The sequence below is a fragment of the Aquarana catesbeiana genome, linkage group LG07, assembly GCF_042186555.1.
Source record: "Aquarana catesbeiana isolate 2022-GZ linkage group LG07, ASM4218655v1, whole genome shotgun sequence".
Lineage (NCBI taxonomy): Eukaryota > Metazoa > Chordata > Amphibia > Anura > Ranidae > Aquarana > Aquarana catesbeiana.
In genome coordinates, this window is record NC_133330.1 from 268,844,162 (window position 1) to 268,866,017 (window position 21,856).

The window sequence follows — 21,856 nt, forward strand, 5'->3', positions numbered from 1 at the left end:
TGTAATTGCATGAAAATTGCCCACACAAAATTAGGAGCGGGAATTGGCGAGTGGGAGCAAGTTCCCACTACGCAAAGTGTGAATGGGGCCTTAGAGTCTATGTTGTGATCTTCGAGTATAGTAGGCTCATGTATATGGGTGTACTGCAGTATGTAACATAAAATACAGCCGTATTTCAATTCCAGGGAGTCACAAGTGTTGCATACAATCATCTGTACAGGGGAAATAGAGGATACAGCTGTGCACCTCTGTACGCGGATATGCGAAGTGTAAATGAGCATACCTGTATGGACACACACCCCTGGACATGGTCTGCGTCCAGGGGTGTATGCCATTATGCATAACCATGTTTACAGAGCTTACACCCACTTATAGTCATATTCTGCAGTTCATTTGTTCAGGCAGCCATACTTAACACCTGTGGCTCCCAGGTGCCGAAATACAGCTGTATTGTACATTATATGTTCTAATATGCCTGTGTGCATGAGCCCTAAAACTCTTTTACTGCTGTTAAGAACAGTAAAGTAGTGTATTGTCTATATGTTGGGCATAGGTGCACGTTGAATATGAATTTATTGAATCTGAATATATATAAAGAAAACGTGTTGAGCTGTCTAGTATAGGTGTGAAACTGACATACAATATATTAACATGTATGAAAACAATATTTAAAACACCAAAGTCCATATAATGATGTAGTACAAAGTCCTTAAATTCAGTGCAACACCCAGTGTTTAAACAGGTTTATGGCAAAAATATCTTCTTACCAGATCCAAAGACCTATCAAATTCTATATTCACATCTGTGAGCTTTGTTACCCCTCACTTTAGGTGCAGATAATCCATAGAGGATCACTGGTGAAAACAAGCCAGGGATAGAGCCACAAGGAAATGCCTTACAGAAAACGTCTATTCAGACAAAACGCGTACGTTGGCAGGGCAGGAATAGCGGTGACGTCATCACACTCGTAAGAGCATTAGGAGTTTTATTCCCTATGCCTGTGATTACAGATCAGTTGTAAGTCGTTTTTTTAATAAATTGCCCGTTTTTAACTTGGACGCTGCGCAATGAGTTTTCCCTTTTTTTGTATGATCAACGGTTGGATCGGCCTCTGTGGATACCTTGTGGCTCTATCCCTGCCTTGTTTTCACCGATGATCCTCTATGGACGATCTGCAACTATTGTAAGGGGTAACAAAGCTCAAAGATGCGAACATAGACCTTGATAGGTCTTTGGATCTGGTAAGAAGATATTTTTGCCACAAACCAGTTTAATAAACACCGGGTGTTGCACTGAATTTAAGGACTTTGCACTACATCACTATATGGACTTTGGTGTTTTAAATAATGTTTTTATACATGTTAATATATTGTATGTCAAATTCACATCTATACTAGACAGCGCAACATGTTTTCTTTATATTTATCTGGATTTTGTTGTGTACAATGTTGTGAGTGCTGCTGTCTTATCATTATCATAGCTCCTAACTGTCCCTGATTTCGAGGGGCTGTCCCTGATTTGGAGCAATGTCCCTCTGTCCCTCATTCCTCCCCATTTGTCCCTCAGTTTGGTCTGATCTATATAGATGTATATAAAATGCACTATTTATCTATCAAAAAATGTTTCCCAGTACTAAACCTTTCATCTGATTTCTAAATTTCTGCATTTGTAAATTCCAAAAGCCAATATAAAGGAATAGTAGTGGTAAAAAAGCACTTGTGGGTTTAATCAATCTTGTTTTTTTGTACAATTTTCCTTTAAGGGGGTGTGGCAAGGGGTGTGTCCTATGCCTGCATACTTTTGCAGATAGGTGTCCCTCATTCCCATCTCAAAAAGTTGGGAGGTATACATTATTTGAATGTATTCACACACACTGGGGGTTATTTACTAAAGCTGGAGAGTGCAAAATCTGGAGCAACTCTGAATAGAAACTAATCGGCTTCCAGGTTTAATTGCGAAAGCTCAATTGAACAAGTTGAGGTTAGAAGCTGATTGGCTACCATGAACAGCTGCACCAGAATCTGAGTGCTCCAGTTTTAGTAAATCTACCCCACTGAGCGCAATATACATTTTTTTCTATACCGAATCTGAATAGCAAGAGACAAGTTTCTTAAAGGTAAAGAGAAGGGCTGGGGTCTCACACACACACCATGACGCTGAGGGACTGGTTGGTTGGCCCTGGAGTAGTCAGATATTCCAGTCCCTCACTCTGTACATTTGATGGCCGCCTATATTTGACCAGCGTTCCAGCAACACGGAAATTTTGAGGGTTGTCCATCATCATATTCCCATTGATGTAAAAATTTCCTGCAGAGTCTGCCAGAGCTGAGAGGAAAAAAACAAAATAGGATAAAAGTAACAAGAAAGCATATAATACAGTATAACGACAGACTGAACATTCAGCGGTGTTACACCCAAAACCAAAAATGTAATATATTGCAGCTTACCAATTATTAGATGTGGTGGCTGCATTTGTTTTCTTTATTTATGCTTTTTTTCCCTCTGTTTTCACCTAATAATCTAACCAGTAACACTCCACTTGTATTAGGGTGCCCCCACTCTGAATGAGCACAGGGGGCACCTTTGGTTGGCAGCATTGTTAATCTGGGGTAAGGGGGGTGTTAGAAGGTCTAGCAGATTTCGATAAACTAACAAATTGAAGCCAAACTCCAGCTCACACTGCAGTTACAGCAAAGGTTTTTTTTCTTTTGAGTTAAAAGTTTTACATGAATAAATAACTGGTACAGCTGCAGGACAACTTGGTCTGTTGACAAAACAACAGACTTACTGGCTGGATTTCCAGATGAAAGTTAGGGAAAGAAAGTCTAAAAAAGAAGACTAATGCAGTCATCACATCTAAGAATAATAAGATGCAAAACCGTATATTAATTTATTGCTTTTAGGTTTACTATTGCTTTAAATTAGCTAAAAACATTTCAGGTGCATCCAAACAAAATATGTAAAACCTTATAGTTTGATTTTTGGTAGAAAAGCCTGTTCTATGCCAGCATGCCGCGGAATGGGATCCTTCCTCTCTGTGGGTAAACAGAGTTCTGACACCTACCCTGCTGAGTCAGAGCTAGCATGAGGAAGTGTAAGCTTTGATAATTGCAGAGAAATTAGTCTGACTCAACAGGAGGCATGTCGGACCTCTGCAAAGAGACCACTGCTTCCCCACGGGAAGCAAGGGTCACACTTTGCAGCTGCTGGCAGGGGACAGGCCCTGTTCTTGAGAAAACTGTTTAAAGGTGTTGTAAAGGCAGAAGGTTTTTTATCCTAATGCTTTCTATGCATTAAGCCCCCCTCAGCCCCCCTAATACTTACCTGGGGTCCCTTCAGATCCAGTGATGTTGCAGGAATGTCTTGGCTGCCCGGGACTCCTCTCCTCATTGGCTGAGACAGCAGCTTGGCACCATTGGCCGCCACTGCTGTCAATCAAAGTCAGTCAGCCAATGAGGAGTGAAAGGGGGTGGACCAGGCCACAGCTCCGTGCCTGAATGGACACAGGGAGCCGTGACTCGGCTCGGGTGCCCCTATAGCAAGCTGCTTGCTGTGGGGGTACTCAACAGGAGGGAGGGGCCGAGAGAGCCGAAGAGGAACCCAAGAAGAGGAGGATCAGGCCTAATCTGTGCAAATTCACTTCACAGAACAGGTAAGTATGCCATGTTTGTTATGTTTAACAAAACAATAAATAAACTTTACAATCACTTTAATGAAGTATTTATTTATTTTAGAGAGCGTTCCTATCACTTTCTGTTATGTTTACAGGGAAGGAACTGAAGGAGACTCTCCCCAGTGGGTGGCTTGCTATGGGGGCACTCAGCGGGGGGGGGGGAGCCAACAGTGCCACCAGAGAACCCGAGAAGAGGAGGATCAGGGCTGCTCTGTACGAAACCATTACACAGATCAAGTAAATATAAGATGTTTGTTATTTTATTTTTTTTCCTTTAGAATCACTTTAGCCATTCCCTACTCATTCCAGTTTGAAAAATATGCAACTTTAGATACAAGTTTACATTCATGGAATGCTTAGAGAACTATGCAAACAAACAGATACAGACCTGTAAAAAACAGATTACAATTACCTAAATTAATCCATAAATACCAACCATACTTTCTCACCTAGTATGTTTTCTGTGTTTCTTTTTTCTGTGATCAAGATGTCAAAAGCACTAGCTGGGATTGTTGTGATTAGAGCATAACCTGAAAAAGTAAATGTAATAGATAGATGTGACATAAGGCCGTATAAAATTGCATACAACAATTCAACATGGGGTTGTAAAGTTAAAAAAATCCATGTTTATATAGTATTTGATATATATAATACTGCATAAAATGTCTGTATTTAGAGCTAAGTTGGGTATACATGGGTGTAAGATGCAAAAAGCAAGCAAAGGGCAGCGCCAAGCTTCAAAATGTACAAATTGTTTTAACCTTTTTTTTTCACATTGTTTCCCTCTTTTGTCCACCTCTGGACATTTCTGGATAAATTCAGCAAATAGAGTAGTATCAATAATCTGCTGTATGTAAAGCTTTTGGTATTAGGTTGTCAGTCTTACTTTCTGCCCTTGTTTTTCACATGGTATTTCTATATCTATATAATATGTGATTATTTATTGCATTTTCCAGGATTGGAAGATTTTTTGTGATGTTTAAATTCAGCAAACAAATTACTGTATATGATGAAGGAGTTCTGGGATGTTGAGAGAAATCATTAGTTTTTTTAAAGTTTACAAGACATAAAAGACAGCTCCACGTTCTCTTGTTTGGTGGTCTGCGCAGTATAATAATAGCTCCGCGTTTACTAAACTATATTGCATGCTGCTAACAAAATCACATCATATTCCAGCATTATTTTTTACTAAAATAATCACAAGAGACGTCATCATGCAGGTATGTCCAGCTCCATGAAGGCTAAACACAGCCTTATGCCGTGTACACACTTTCGACGGACTGAACCCCGAAGGACTTTTTGACGGACTTTCAACGGAGTTCCGACACAACGGACTTGCCTACACACGATCACACCAAAGTCCGACTGATTCGAACGTGATGACGTACGACCGGACTAGAATAGGGAAGTTCATAGCCAGTAGCCAATAGCTGCCCTTGCGTCGTTGTTCGGCCATCGGACTAGCATACAGACAAACCAATTTTTCGACCGGACTCGAGTCCGTCGGAAAGATTTGAAAACATGTTCTATTTCTAAAGTCCGTCTGATTTTTCGACAGCAAAGGTCCGATGAAGCCCACACACGATCGAATTGTCCGGCGGATTTGTTCCGTCGGACCTTTGCTGTCGAAAAGTCCGGTCTTGTGTACACGGCATTAGATTGCATGAGACTACAGCCTTCGCAAGTGAAACCACCAGTACCAGAAGTCTATAAGCAAGGCAGTGTCAAGAAAGTCAGCTGTGAAACCTTCAGCAAAGTGGAGCTTATATGACTTAAACTGGGAAAAATACAGCCAAAGAATTTCAGGGTTACATAATCCTGCTTCTTCAGGACTTTAAGTAGAACTAAAATCATTTTTTTTTTTCTATTTTTGATAGCATAAGAGAGGGTTATAACCCCTATCAGGTTTATTTTTGCCATCTGTGTCCCATTGGAGAGATTTCCCTTCACTTCCTGTCCCATAGCCAAAAAAGGAAGTAACAGAAAATCCCTCTGAGCGAATCCCTGGTTACCAGGACTAGCATCCTCATTAGAAAATATTCCTACTATTTCTGCTTTGGGGACAAAATTTAGGATTTTCTTTAACTTTCAGTTTCATTGATAATGGTAAACAGAGAGGAAGAATCTCCCTAACAGGGATACAGACAGCAATAAAAACCTGACAGGTGTTCTAATCCCTCTTCACTCTATCCAAAACAAAAAAAAATGGCCTTTAGTTTTACTTTAAGCAGATGTTGTAAGGCCCACAACTGTGTGTATCAGAGTTTCTATGAAATTGGTCACTGTAAGACTGGTTTGAGTAGCAGCAGTGCAGTATTTGGCAGGTATCAGAATTCTGCTACTCAAACCATCTCAATGACCAACTGCAAAGAAACTCTGATAGACACTGTTACAGTTTACATAGAAGTTGATACATGGAAACTTGAACCCTGAAGAAGGGTAATTTTGTAACTTCTGAAATGCAATGGCTGTATTTTTCCACCCATTTAATCAATAAAAGATAGGCTCATAACCACCAAGTATGGCTTATTGTTTAGGGCATGTGACGGAACCGCTTGGGTGCTTCCTTCGGCCAAACAGTGTCTTCTGCCCTCTAAACCATTATAGCAGATGGGGAGCTAATACCCACCTTTTACCTCAAGCATCATACACAGACAAAATGTTGGAATAGAACCAAAGGAATGACTGTTTATTGAACAGAAATACAGGTTTTTATACACTTCAAAAGTAGGTCAGCTAATAAAACCAAATATTTACCTAAAACATCACACAATGGTTTACATAATGAGGTAGAGCTGAAACAAGGCTAATCCCATCATAGGAACCTCCAAGAGTTAGTCATGTTAGCCAACAGACAGAAACAATATGTGAGTTCACACCTAGACAATGCTTTGATTAATCGGGAATCCCAGAATTCAAGAAGACCCAAGGCTGTCTAAATCTCATTAACCAACTTTCTTTTTACATACATCAACTTATTAAAGTGGGAGTCCGGCAATCAATCTTTTTTTTTTTTTTTTTTAGGTCATTGAGACACTTTGCTAACCCCAAAATAATACTCACAGTTTGGGTGTAATATTTCCACCTCTTTCTGTTTTTGTACTGAAGAATAACTTAAAAAATGTGATGCTGGCTGTTTCCATCTTGCTTGTGGGCATGTGAAGCCCACAAGCGTTGATTTCCTGGATGCGGTGAATGCTGTTCATTCACAGCTTGTTCACACGCATGATCATTGTTTCCGCACTGAATCTTGGGAAGCCTGACACTAAGCTCCCAGGAGACAGTGCGGCGCCGGGGATAGGCAATAAACACGCCTACTCCCATGGGAGGAGAGACAGGAAGTGCCACAATAAAGTACAATATAAAGGTAATTACAGCGATAAAAAAAAAAAATTTGTGCGGCATTTGAACATCTATGCAATTAACTGAAGGGGGTAAGATTAAGTTAAAAAATTGAGTGGAACCCCGCTTTAAGTTTCAAGTTGGCAGAGACCATCATGGCTTCCTTGACTGTTAAAGTGGTTGTAAACCCCTTTACAAACACGTTTTACTACAGGTAAACCTATAACAAGGCTTACCTGTAGCTTCCCCGGATATCTCCTAAACCTGCACGGTTTAGGAGATATCCCCTGTATCAGCATGTGCCGACGTCATCGAGAAATGCGCTTTGAAGCAACGGCACGTACATGCTGTTGCTTCAGTTAGTGTGCCGTTACCGCATGCGCGGGAGTGACGTCATCGCGGCTCCGGCTGAGCACAGCACCGGAGCCCACGATACCCAGAAGTAACGCCCAGACGGAGCGAAGTCGCCGTCCGGAGCGGTGTATGAGGACCGATGCGGGGGCTTCGATCTAAGGTAAGTCACTCATAATAAGCTAGTATGCTATGCATACTAGCTCATAATGCCTTTGTCTTGCAGTTTTTGTTTTTTTTTTTTGTTAGTGGGTTTACAACCACTTTAAATGTAATAATGTCCTCTGGAATTATATAACAGGACATCTTCCTAAATGCTTGCAGCTCCCTTAAATGTCAGGGCCCATAGTCAGTAGGCAAGAGGCTATCCTGCAGTCCCCTCCAAAAGCCCCTGTCCTGGTTGAGTCTGTCACAGGGCACTTCTCACCATCCGTAAACTGGTGACTCTTTGTTAATGGACCATCACCTAGGATTTGACAGCCTAGGATCAAAACACGACCTTACGGGGTGACAATATGACTCCAAAATTTAGGGTTCAATCCACAGACTCAGTCTACACCAGTGTTTTTCAACCTTTTTTTCTCGCTCACTCAGCTAATGTGACCCCAGCGCTGATGGAGAGGGGCAGGAGAAGGTCAAAAAAGGAAGCAGTGGAGGCACCCATTGCCCTCCTTATCAACCAATGACACCATTGGTTGTTAGGATGCCAGCAGCTAGAAGGTTGTAATGATGCACAATGAAAACCTGTGACTTTGCGTAACCAAAAGGCAGGCTTGATCCACCCGTTGGCTTGTATACAATTTTTGGGCAATTTCTAGGCATTTTGCCAAGGCACCCCTGAAAAAACCTGAAGACACCCCAGGGTGCCTAGGCACCTGGTTGAAAAAGACTGACCACCCCACAATCGAAACAGTAAATCCCAGTATTCTCTACACTGTAGCAAGCAATGTCAGAATTTGTGAATTTATTCTTGGTTCCAACCTTACAAAAATCTTTGGGTAAAATAAAAATGAAAAATGACGGTTTTAGTTTTCACTAGTCATAGCCACCAGCAGAGAAAACAGGTTGCAGAAGACATTTCACATCTGCACACAACTGGAAGTCATAAAGCTGGAAATTTTAAGGCTTCCCTGCCATGAGTGCAGTCACACTGCATGCTCTGAACATTGATGTGCATGTCGAATGATCTTCTGAGACTCTGATCTTTCATGAAGGAACAAAGAGATTCATAATATGGTGTCTGCAATGTTTTTATGATCCTTGACCACACTTGGGATTTCATGCACCATTTAGACAATTATCAAAACAGGTTATTCAATGGAGCAAAGTGACTAAGCAAAATGAAGTAAGGAGTTTGAGAATTGAGCGTTATCACAGGAAATGTTGAACTTGCAGGTTCACCAGGTGAAATTAAAATGTAGCAACCATTAAGCTGCAATATATTATATTTATTATATTTTTGTTCTTGGAGTTCAATACACTTTAACAACATAAAATCAATTTTTCATTTTTACAGGCAGTTAATACTGTAATTTGACTAACAGCTGACAATGATTATAGACTTGCCACATATTTAAACTTTTAAAAATGGCCTCATCCATCTTAACACAAGAGTAATATGGGAAATATAAGCATTAGGCTCCATGCACACTTAGGCTCAAAAAAGCTTTTTCTGGACGCCAGATTGCTGGCAGAAAACACTGGTTGAAAAACGTGCTTTTAACAGCGTTTTGTACTAGCGTTCATGAGCGTTTATGAGCGTTTTTTAGCATTAGCGTTAATGGGCATTTTTAATAAAAATACACAGAGGATACTCCAAAAATCCCACAATGCATTCCAAACTCCCACAATGCATTGAAAAAATAGAACGCTGAAAGCTAACTAATGTGCGTTTATGAGCGTTTATGAGCGTTTGGCATTTTTTAGCGGTGAAAAACTTTGAACGCGAATTTCTGGCGTTCAGAAAAAGGCCCATAAACTCCACTGCTCATTAAAGCTAAAAAAACGTCCATGTGTGCATGGACACATAGGCTAACATAGAGTGAAGTTTATGGGCTTTAAAAAAAAAAAACGCCCACACGCCAATAAACTGCCGTTTATAAGCTCCAGTGTGCATGGAGCCTTATGTTAGCATTTTAGCAAAAATAACATCCATAGGTGTGCGCAGACTATTGCATTAGGGTGCGCACCCCAAAACTCAAACACGCATGCCTTTTCCTGCAGCCTCAGCAGCTCTGGACAGTGAATGAATGGGAAGAGCTCTCTGCTGAGCAGCTTCATGTTCATTCACAAATTGAAGCATAGTAAACAAAGTTTGCTACGCTTCAGTTATAAATGAACGCAGTGAGTGAGTGTGTTCATTTAGAAAAGGAAGGGGCTGGGGAATTACATATAAACTAGCCCCTTCCCCTGCTTTCCATCCTGAAACATCCCCGCAGCAGCCGGGGGGGAGAGGAGAGGAGGGAAGCCAGCAGCACTGCGGGTGGGGGCGCAACACGGAGGGGAAGCCAGGGCAGTAGGGGAATTATAGTAATTAGGGTGTGCCCAAGCACACCCCCTGCGCACGCCTGTGATATCATCCTATGTAGAAGACACTAGTAGCACTAAAATAGGCTGACTGATCTCCTTTAGATCAACATAGTTAGGTAATGCAACAATCAGCAGAACAGCTAACTTTTCAACAGTCTACACTATTTTATTATGTTGTTTATCAAGTAACTGGTCTGTTATCTCACTATCTGGTAAGACAAGAGGCTTTCACAATTGCTGTGCAGCTAATCTTGCAGGTGCAGCATTGTCCAAGTCTTTGCTAAAGTTAGGTAGATGAACCAATAGAAATAAAGATGGATGGACCAGCAGAGGCAAAAAAGCAGCTGATATTGATTAGATTAGAAGAATGTTGTTCTAATCCATGAAAATACAGATAGTTGATAATTCTTTATAGGCTGTCAATGAAAATGCAGATAGTTGGCAACTCTTTATAGGCTGTCAATGAAAATACAGATAGTTGGCAACCCAGCACCCCTGACTTGAATATTGCTAAAAAATCAGCGGGGAGGATCTTAAAGACGTGGTGCATGAAAAACAACCTTTAAATATCTAAACTAGAAATGTCCACTAAGGAAGAATGTGGAAAAAGTTCAGCCACCCTATGATCATAAAAGTCTGGGGATCAGGGAGAGGTCAAAAGATAAAATATTCTCTCTATTTATACATGATGAATAATAAAGAAAAGAATTTTGCTAAGTGAAGGCATTGATACTAGCTACAGTGACAGGGTCATTATAAATAGGCAGACTGGGGATATGTCAGTATGCTGGGATATGTAAAGAATTCCCAAGTATAGAACTGATAATTTTATGTATTTGATATTTCTGTCATGGAAGGAAAAGATCTTTGTTGTGTTGTACTTTATTCACTTGCCTTTGAGAGAGAGAGATCTATAAAGGAAAACCGCCATGAGAAAAATGTGGGTTTGTCATTTCTGATCTTCTTGTAAAAATGTGAGTTGCCTGGACCTCATACTGATACATTGGCTTCAATACTGTCTGAGTCATTGACCCGGAATGAGTATACCTCAAGGGATGTCGAAACTAATCTCAGAAAGTGCGAAAGCAGAAGATCAGCAAGACAGACGGTTATCATTTCCGAAGATAAAGAGGAAGAAAAGGCCACTGTGATCCAGTGCATTAAAACAGATACATCCATTTATTATAAAAGCGTAAATTGCACTCACAAATGCTTGAGAAGTATATCATCCATCTATCATCCATCAGAACCTGCAGCAACAAGGTGACAAGAGGCATCCCTTCATGGCCCACAGTGGGGCTGCAACAGCAAGCCAAGAATTGTGTCCAGGATTGCTATGTGCTGAATGGCAGTGGACCCACCGAGAGGTGAAGGATGAATGGGGTGCCCATGTAGCTCCAAGCAACACTTCTACGTTATGGAATCACTATGACAACTTTTTGGGGGGAATTCCTACCTTTTTCAAGCTTAAAGTGTTACTAAACCCACAACAGTAAAATCTGCCTGTATATGCAGAATAGTATGCTTGTTATACTCACTATGGAACTTAAGTGATTAATCCTTTGTACTTGTAAAAAGGCTCTTTGATCCTGTATGCACAGATCCTCCCCCTCCTGCAGGGTCTCTCCGGGCAAGGCCAGATAAGACAGAGTCAGAGTGGTCCCTCTGCACATGCTCAGTTTGGTCTCTATTGCTGAAGAGAATATATCCTTGTTGAGCTGAGCTTTTCAGGTCACATGATATTGACATCATACATGTGGGCGTGTATACAGATCCTAAATGACAGCCCAGTCCTTCCCTCCTCCACCAAGCCCAGTAACTTAAAAAGAACACTGTGGGTGGGATGTCACATCTTGATTGATGGATGATCCACCTTCCATAACAACATGAGGACACAGGTTGTAGTGGAAATCTCCTCCTACATGAACACTCAGCACTTGGGCAGACCCTGCAGTTTATCACATGACCATGGTATACAGATCAGCCAAAAAGGTATATAGTGGCAGTATTTTAATGTAAAAAGAAGATTTATAAGCTGTGGGAACTGGGGGGGGGGGCTGGGCAGATGAACTATTTTCATATTACTGGGTTTAGCAACACTTTAACCATGGGCTAGCCTTAAAGGGCAAGTTCACCTTTACAGAATAATCTGTAGGGTGAACTTACACAGGACCCCCTCCTCACCACTACCCCCCCCCCAGTCCCGTTGACCTGGATCGCAGAGATCTTCCCTTCTGAGCCCCGGTGTAACCGCGTGAGGGGTCCGGGGCTTTGAAATCTACGCATCTGAATCTCCAAAAGGTACCACGTCAGGAGGGCTGTTTTGGAGCATTCTAATTGGTCAGCGCCGTCACGCCGTCCTGTCAGCGGGGAAGAAGACACGTGAATGCTGAGGGGATTTCTAAGCCCCGGACCCCTGAAGCGGCTATACCGAGGCTCAGAACGGGAGATTGCCATGCAACAGGTCAGCGTGACTGGGGGGGAGGGGGGAGAAGGGGGTCCTGTGTAAGTTCACCGTACAGATTTTTCTGTAAAGGTGAACTTACGCTAATTAGTAGTGACTATGATTCACAGGAGCATGGCAGCATATATTGCAATAGCTGTACAAACTGTCTAAAAACCATCAATATAACTATAAATATGCAGCCCTAGTGCTACTATAGTGCATTCATTTATCTACTTAACAGAGTTAATATTAGTGTCCAGAAACTCTACCATAAAACAAATTAAATGAATACTCCGGCCAAAACTCAAAACTGAAAGCATAAATTACAATATTATGCAGTCCACTCCCTTGTGAAAGTGTCTCTGATATCAATATAAATCCAATTGTTCAGCAAAATCTTCCATGCACAGCTTCGCCAAAATGTTCAGATAAAATTCCAGCTTGCATACAATGCCCTTGCCGAGCATCAGGGTGCTTTTAGGACCCAGTGTTAAGCCTAGTACACACAATGAGATTATCAGACAAATGACCGTCCATTTTTTTTTTGCATGCTAGTCTCATATCGAAAATGAAGAGTTTAGTAAAGTGACGAGAATTCTTGTACGACAGAATTAAAATTTGGAAGTGATGTAATGTGTTGTGGTGTATTTGTAATGTGTTTTCGAACAACAACTGTACTTATTAAAATGAAAACTGTATAAGAAAAATGTTCATGTTTGTCCTATGGGATAACATGATGATGAACTGTCATGATTGGCTCTTGAAAGCTGTGTGCTAACAATCAGATTATCGTACGATCGCTTTGAAAGCGGAATTTTTCTTAGGATTTTCTGATGGTGTGAATGGGCCATTAGTGAGGTGAAAAACCATCCTTTTTTTATGCAATTGAAGAGTTACCTTCAAACTAAAGATAACTTCATAAACAATAATAATATCATAGTGTTTTCTGTAAAAATGTATTGCAATTTAGTTCTCAATACTAGTGGGGCACCTAAGTGAAAATTTTGGTGCCGAAACCGAAACCAAAAATTCAGGATGCACTTGGCCGAAACTGAAATTGAAGATTTTTAATATATATTTTTTTTTTTTTATAACTGATTGTATCATATTTGACTTTTTAATTAATAACATGAATTTAAATGAATATGAATTTATTGTCAGCCTTTATCGGCACCACTTGAAGTGGTGTTAAAAATCCTGCTTGTTGCAATGTTAGTGCATATTTGGCAAACCATACCAAAAACACAATTCCCCACTTAACTGCATTTAAAACGCAGCAAGAACGCATCAAAAATGAACACGTGTTGCGTTTTTGATGCATTTTTTGAGTCACATGACCTATGAAAAACACACCATAAGCAAGGTCAAATCGCAGCAAAATTGTGGTAAAATCGCAGCAAAATCAAAGGCATTTTCGGCAGCTATTATTGGCACTTATTTGAAAACCCTATTTTCCGCCAATAGTTTTTGGCAGCCTAAATTTCGGTGCATCATTACTCAATACCAAGCCACACTCCACCTAAAACTATGCATCCAACATTCAAAGTGCTGTACCATGTGAACCATCACCAAAAAAACTCTGTGTCATCACACCCTCCTGGGCGTACTCTCACCCTATTGGCCTGGGACATGAGATCTTGAGGTTAAAAACACACTTATTACACACAACTCCAATGATCACCCTTCTGGGAAATTCATCCATTTTGATTACCAGTATGGGCATATCATAAGGCAAATAACAAAAACCATCATGTGAACATTTATTTAATATGATTAAAACCACTCACAATGACAACTAGGCAGACATGTACATTACATGTTCTCTCGCCACTCCCCCTTTTTTTATTTTTTGTTTTGTCCTTCAACTTTATATGAATATACTGTATATTCAGGGAAGCAAACTTAGATTATTCCTTTTGATAATTAAAATTGGATCATAGATTATTCCTATTATGAACTAAACTATACCGATCCCACAACCCAAATTGTTGCCTGGAGCTACGTGGGTGCCGCAGTCACCCTCTACCACTTGATGGGTCCTCCACCATTCAGTGCACATTGATCAACAACATTTCAATTTACAATTCCTGGTTTACTGGTGCAGCCCTGTTGTGGGACATGGAGGGTTGCCTGATTTCATCTTGTTGCTGCAGGCTCTGATGGGTGATATACTTCTGAAGTATCTGTGAGCATGATTTATGATTTTATAATAAATTAATGTATTTGTCTAAATGCACTAGATCGCTACATAGCCAATGGATTTCCCAAATACGTATATGCCTAAGGTCCTGCATAATCCTGAACTGTGGCGGCTGGTGCTCAAAATTTTTGGGGGGGCACAAACAAACAGAAAAATACTGAACCCCCCATCCCATCAATTGCAGCCTCACTGTGTCCATCAAATGCAGCCATTGTGCCAATCAAATGCAGCCACTGTGCCCATCAAATGCAGCCATTGTTCCCATCAAATGCAGCCACTGTGCCCATCATATGCAGCCACGTGTGCCCATCATATGCAGCCACATGTGCCCATCATATGCAGCCACTGTGCCCATCATATGCAGCCACTTGTGCCCATCATACGCAGCCACTTGTGCCATCATTTGCAGCCATGGTGCCCATCAAACGCAGCCAGTGTGCCCATCAAACGCAGCCACTTGTGCCCATCATATGCAGCCACTGGTGCCCATCAAATGCAGCCACTTGTGCCCATCATATGCAGGCACTTGTGCCCATCATATGCAGCCACTTTTGCCCATCATTTGAAGTTATTGTGCCCAACAAACGCAGCCACTGTGCCCATCAAATGCAGCCACTTGTGCCCACCATATGCAGCCACTTGTGCCCATCCTATGCAGCCGCTTGTGTCCATAAAATGCAGTCACTTGTGCCCATCAAATTCAGCCACTTGTGCCCAGTACTGTATATGCAGCCACTTGTGCCCATCATATGCAGCCACTGTGCCCACGACCCCCCCCCCCACTCGCTGGGCTCACGGCTCTGGCAGTACATCATGCCTACATCCAATATCACACATCTTTGGCTATGTAATACATTGTCTATTGTTAGGTAACTTACCCAAAACACATTTTCTGAAGCTTCCTGAGACCCTGTAACATGTACTTCCATCCCCTCCACAAACGCCACATCTATCCAATGATCTGGCTGAATATAGCTTCCCATCACATCCTACTGGCTGTAGATAAAAAAGTACATGGAAACTGGGACATTAACTGAGTTAGTAAAGGTATTAACTCAAAAACAATACATTTAAATCAATCACAGCTAGCAAAGTAGAAATCTACCCAAAGTGTTTAAATTAGTTGGATAAAGAAGAGAAGTATAATAAGCTATGTAGAGTTTTTATTGCTGTCTCTGTCCCTGAAAGAGGTTCTAGCCTCTCCACTCTAAAACAATTGCTGGACTGGGACATTATAAAAAAACATACAGAGATAAACTAAAAATACACAAAGCAATTTGTACAGAGTACAAAATCAAGCTTTCTATAGTAAGCAAGCACCTCTTAATGTCCTTTGAACCCTTATACATTTATTAATAGCAAACTGCTCCGCGCTTTGGGATCACTCAGGACAAGTCGACTCTATTAAGAAGAAAGCCTGCCTTGGAAAGTCACAGAAATCAATAAGTCAATATTGTATGTAGCCACAGAGACACTTTCAAATAGTTGATGGTCAAAGCCAAAAAAACCTGTGCAGCAAGACATTACAGCTTATTCTGTTTCCATACTGAGCTTACAGAAGCGTATTTATAGCAATGCTTTGATCAGTCCTTGAGACATTTTCTAGAGCAAAACAGATTCCCAAGAAAAATGAAAACATTGGACAATACCTTGAACTGGAATGCATGTAAAGCAGGCCATAGACTGAATGATTTTCCTTCTTGCAACCACGGGTTGCAGGAAAGAAAATCGCTCTATTCCCCTATCATTACAGTCAGCATTGATGGTGGAATCCTTCCCACTGAACCATTGTGTTCTCCCAGCGGGGGGAGCCCTCCCCACCAGGAGAACACAGTGATATCTGCTAACGGCTATAATAGCTGCTAGCAATTATTGCATGTAAAAACCAACAGGCTGGTTATACCCAAGTTGATTGACTGACCAACTTGGGTACATTCAGCCTGCCCATAGACAGTTCGAGTATTGGCCGGTTCAGCAGGGACCGGCCAAGATTTGAACCATCTATGGTCAGCTTCAAGGGGTTGTAAACCCTCACGGTTTTTCATCTCAATGCATTCTATGCATTGAGGTGAAAAACCTCTTGTAGTGCAACAGCCCCCCAGTGCCCCCCCTTTTACTTACCTGAGCCCGATCGTTCCTGCAACGGGGACGAGCACACCCGCTCCAGCCAGTCTCTTGGGACCTGATTGGATAGATTGATAGCAGCGCCCTGCTGCCTGTGTCAATGGACTTAGCAGCAGGACACAGTAGCGCACCAGCACAGATGCCCCGAGGGAGAGCGCTTCTCCGATGGGGCACTCGAGAAGAGGAGGTGCCAGGAGCACCGCTGAGGGAGCCCAGAAGAAGAGGATCGGGGCCACTCTGTGCAAAACCAACTGCACAGAGCAAGTAATTATGACATGCTTGTTTAAAAAAAAACAAAAAACGAACGTTTACATAAATATTGAGCACATTTGGTCAGCCGTGTGCAGGCAGATATCTTGGACATAGAGGAACCTATGTGATAGTTCAGCCAGATAATGTTGTAGTGGATCCAGGAACAAGGGGAAGGAGGCTTTTTCCAGCAGATCTTGCATCTTTCATTGAAATTTATTTAATTTCTGTTCAATGATGGCCAACATAGGAGATGTTTCTTAAAACAGGGACAATGGACATTTAGGAAGACACCAATCTAATGTGACTATAACATCCATGTTTCTGAAAGTCTGGAAATTATCTTTGTAGTAAAACCTTTACATTATGCGGACAGGTCTTTATGGTCTTGCATTGAAGACTTATGCCTTATGCACACTGCAGCGCAAAAATGCCTGTCTTACAGGCGTTAGACATTTTTTTTTTCTGCCTCTCCATGTTAGCCTATGTGTCGATGCACACATGGGCATTCACAGGAGTTTAGAGGAGAGAAAAAATTATCCTTTGTGCATTTAAGAGAGGAGTGTTTTGGCTGAAAAATTCCAAAAGGAGCCTAAACGCACTTAAGCACTAGGCATGTTTAGCGCTTGAGTCTTTACTCATTTCAATGGCCAGAGTAAATTAATATTCTGGCCAATTAAATGAATGGATGAATGCCCATATGCTTGACATGCCTACACAGGCTTGCAAAAATGTGGCTTAGTCCCGTTTTTGAAGGTGCTTTTCTCCTGCCAGGAGAAAGGTGTTTAGAAGAGTCCCAGCGTGAACAGGGCCTTAAATGTGACATGCTTTTATTGCCTGTGAAATCTGGTTATTTGGCTTGACATCTTCAAATCAACCATAACCTTAAAGGTATCTGCTCCTTTCCTTAAGTGTTTAAAGGTAGATTGAGGACCCTCAAGTGTGTGTCTATATTTTTTGTTGACTTCACAAAAGCACTACAAATCTCAAACCAGTGTTCAACAGGGAGCTGCAAACCTTCTGCAGCTCCCTGTTGGACACTGCTGAAGCCCATCACGATGAAGAGCAAACAATAAACTGGTAGGCAGGAAAGGGCGGACTAGCTTGGATGTTCTATGAGAGGTACATGAAGGCATACGATAGTGCTTGCACAGCGATTAAAGCAGCTAGTTTACAGAATGTTAGAGAAGAAAAAGGTTACTTTGAAAGAGTGGAAAATATTGCCCAACTCTTGGTCCTGCCATGGCCGGCAGGGTTCAGGTTTGACTTGAACTTCTTTTCATTTTAGAAGAAGATTCTTAACAACATCTGGCCAGTTTAAAAAAAAAAAAATCTAAAGCACACTTGCCTTTAGGAAATCACACCCCAGAATGTTTACAGGTGTAAGGCAAACAAAGTTCCTGTATTTTAAAAAGAAAGTATTAAAAAATTAGGAATTTCCTAATAATACGACATATATATGATAGCCACAGCCTCAGCGGTACCTCACATTTGCCGTTGATACAAACTCCCTGAAACGTCCTGTCTCTGCAGCTTGTCCCATCGTGGGCTGGTACTAAGAGCTGACGTTCTCTGGTGGTGCTGGTGCACTGCAGATCACAGGGCTTGCTAGAAATACTTGTGTAATCATCTGATAGAGGAGAGGAGAAAAAAAAGAACAGAGAACTAATTTAGGCAGACAGCAGTTTCAAATATCTCTTTGAGATTCTGAACCCCAGTCGAGCATGCAGCACCACTCCAAGCTCCATTAATTCAGTCACTCTGTGATTCAATCCCTGTCAGGTGCAGATCCCACAGGGTTTGTCATGGCCAATTCTCAGAAACATACAAGAGAGACCTCTACGATTAGGTTCGGGAGGGGATGGAGCTGAAGCCTTTGCACATTTGCAGTAGAGCGGCTTTTGGTGTGTGCTTCCATCTCTCCCTTGTAATGTCTCTGGGATTCTGGCTCCAAAATCTCTGCATTTGAGTTATTATGCTTGAACACCTACAATTCTATCACAAGGGGGGGCACTCACCTTTTGGATTTTTTTTATTTAACTAAAATCATGGAGAATACAATGGGTAGAATTGGAACACCTAAAGATGAGCTGGAATACCATAAACCTCAATCCATAAAAATACAGAAAGGAAAGACAGACGAAAAGATGATTAAAGAGTCAAGGGTAAATTTAAAGCGGTTGTAAAGGCATAACATTTTTTACTTTAATACATTCCATGAATTAAGGTAAAAAATGTGCACGTACTTGATCCAGCGCTCTGCCCATCTGTAGCATCTCTCTCCTCTGTCCCTGCATTCACAGGACAGAACAGAGAGGCAGCAGCTGGAGCCATTGGCTCCTGCTGCTGTCAATCAAATTCTGTGAGTAGAGAGCAGGGCCAGGCCACACTTTGTGTGTCTATGGAAGCACACATCCTGGCTCAAGAGTAAGCCCACACATGTCCCCTTATAGGAAGCAGCTTCCTATTATGGCGTATAGGGAAGAGGAGGAGCCAAGAGCACCAGTGGGGGACCCCACAAGAGAAGATTCTGGGATGCTCTGTGCAATACATTGCACAGAGCCGCTAGGTATAACATGTTTGGTATGTAAAAAAAATAGTTTAGCCTTTACAACCACTTTAATTGTTGGTACATAGGTCTTATAAATCCAAAGCGTTTTGGGGGCCAAACTACTCCCCCTTCATCAGAGCTATATACATATAAAACATAATCATAATGCTGAAAAATTTTGTCCGAGTATACAGTGCATTTTTAGAACATGTACATAAGAATTTTGGGGACCCAAGCCACTCCTGCTTTATCAGGGCTTTTAGAACAAATCTAAAACAGTTTTTATACCACAAATTGTAAAAACAAACTTAATGGCAACAAAATTTGTCACGTGAAATTGGATTTAGTGATAAAATTAGAAAATGTATATGCATAAACAGAAAAGAAAAAGTTTAACCCTGCACTTACTTGACAACTCAGCAGCTCACACCACAAATAGGATATTTGTCTAAAGTAACAAGTGCACAAACAAGTGTAGCGCTTATAGTGTTAAATGCTTATAATGTTACATATGCATAGCAAAAAATATGGAAAAAAGAAAAAAGAGTCTTTATCAATTCCTAGTGCACAAAATAAGGTCTCTGGTAATCTTCAGATGTCGCTAAAGTGCGAGAAGTTATTCATAATCCAATGGTTACATGCAACATCCTAATCACCACGTGGGTAACTCATGCGGAAAAGTAAATGTGACGGACCCTTCACATGGAAAAAATGAAGGCTTACTAGAAGGGTTGGACTCATAAGAACATATGCTCAATGAGTCAACAGAGCTTGTATTACTGACTGGTAATGAAAGGGGACCTCTCAACTGGATAACAGCGGAACTCCAAAGGTATCCGGAACTTTAGGGGAACCCTCTTTACAATGGATGGTAGCCCGTCCAGTGGACCGTCTCAGGGAAATAGCCCATATGAAATAGAAAGGGGCCACATAGCATAATTCCGTTTGTAAAACAAATTTATTAAAAAGGTAAAACACTTACATTTCTGTAGTAAAAAAGCACTTAGTATAAGATTATGGCAGGCAGTGGAGTCTCCCGACGCGTTTCGTCTTACAAGACTTCATCTGGGGTGCTCAACCACTGCTGCCATGTCCATTAATATAGATACTGTGGCCCCCTTGATGAGAATCCAGCTCGTATCAATAATTATCCTGCACTTCCGGGTTCAGCCAAAATGGCGGACGCACGTGCGTTCCAAGCCTCATTGTTATGTATCAATGTGCGTTCCAACACCCTACTTATATTTAGTAAACTTTGTGTAAATGCTTAATATATCAAATCCTGTGTGTTATTCCCATGCAGCACCCCTTAGAAAGAAAGAAGTCTGACAGTAAAAAGGGGGAGAATCGGCAGTGTGTGGTCTCAGTGGTTTCCGGATTTACCATAATATAATGTATAAAGCTGATGTTGCGAGTAGGGACCACGTGACCCGACAGACGTCACCACGTCTGAGACGAGCACGTGCTTCTTCCTACCCCGTGGAACGTTAAACGCAGGCACCATCTCAAGCGTGCGTCCCAAGCCTCCATATGACGGTCGGCTGTGCGCGATGACGTCAACATCAATCTGACGTGATGACGCAGCATAGGAATAGTCCAATTGTGATATTTAAACCACGGACGTAAATAAACAGATAAATATAACCACAAATGATGAGATGACCTGTGGTGTATGGATGGCGATTCTCTCCTCATATCACCAATGCCAAATAATTGGAATTAAGTAGTGCAATTACAAAATAGTAAAATGAAAAAAGGGGAAAAATAATTAATCAAAAAAAGGTTATATTATGGTAACAGTGGACATCACATGAAATATATGTATCCTCAGTAGAAATATGTGAGTCTTAGTGTCCTAAGTGACTAACCAGTGATATAAAGTGAATGAATGAACTATATCTGAAAGTGAAAACTCAAATCGGGGGATATGAGACTTCCCCGAAATGGGTGAATATCTGCAAAAATATCAATATAAAAATTAAGTGAACGTGAATGTATAAAGAATTAGTTTTGAGATTAATTGAAATGTCTTTATACAGGTCCGATATGGATTCTCATTGGGTCACCAGAAAACAGGAGATATACATATAATAATATGTCATATATTCCTAAAAATTAGTACAAATTCGTGGTCTAAGAATCATTGATAAATGCATTAATATCTAGTTCCGTATTCATCCCCCGTGGAGAGAGGGACTGTAGCTCATGTATCCAGAATGTTTCCAGACGGGAAACGCCTCTGGTCAAAGCATCCCCTCTCCAAAGTGGAGTGTATTCTAGTGATTGATAAATACACTCCACTTTATAGCACTGGTTAGTCACTTAGGACACTGAGACTCACATATTTCTACTGAGGATACAGATATTTCATGTTATGTCCACTGTTACCAT

At 41.2% G+C, this 21,856-nt stretch overlaps 1 protein-coding gene across 1 annotated transcript in view; it reads right to left on the reverse strand.

The window, feature by feature from the left end:
- Positions 1-21,856, reverse strand: part of LOC141103575 (ADAMTS-like protein 2) — an 84,727-nt gene that overhangs the window by 31,902 nt on the left and 30,969 nt on the right. Inside the window, exons 5-8 of the mRNA XM_073593317.1 lie at positions 18,399-18,544; positions 15,420-15,537; positions 4,123-4,203; positions 2,150-2,325 (exon numbers count right to left, since the gene is read on the reverse strand). Coding sequence (XP_073449418.1) covers positions 2,150-2,325; positions 4,123-4,203; positions 15,420-15,537; positions 18,399-18,544 — 521 coding nt within the window. The remainder of the gene's footprint in view (positions 1-2,149; positions 2,326-4,122; positions 4,204-15,419; positions 15,538-18,398; positions 18,545-21,856) is intronic.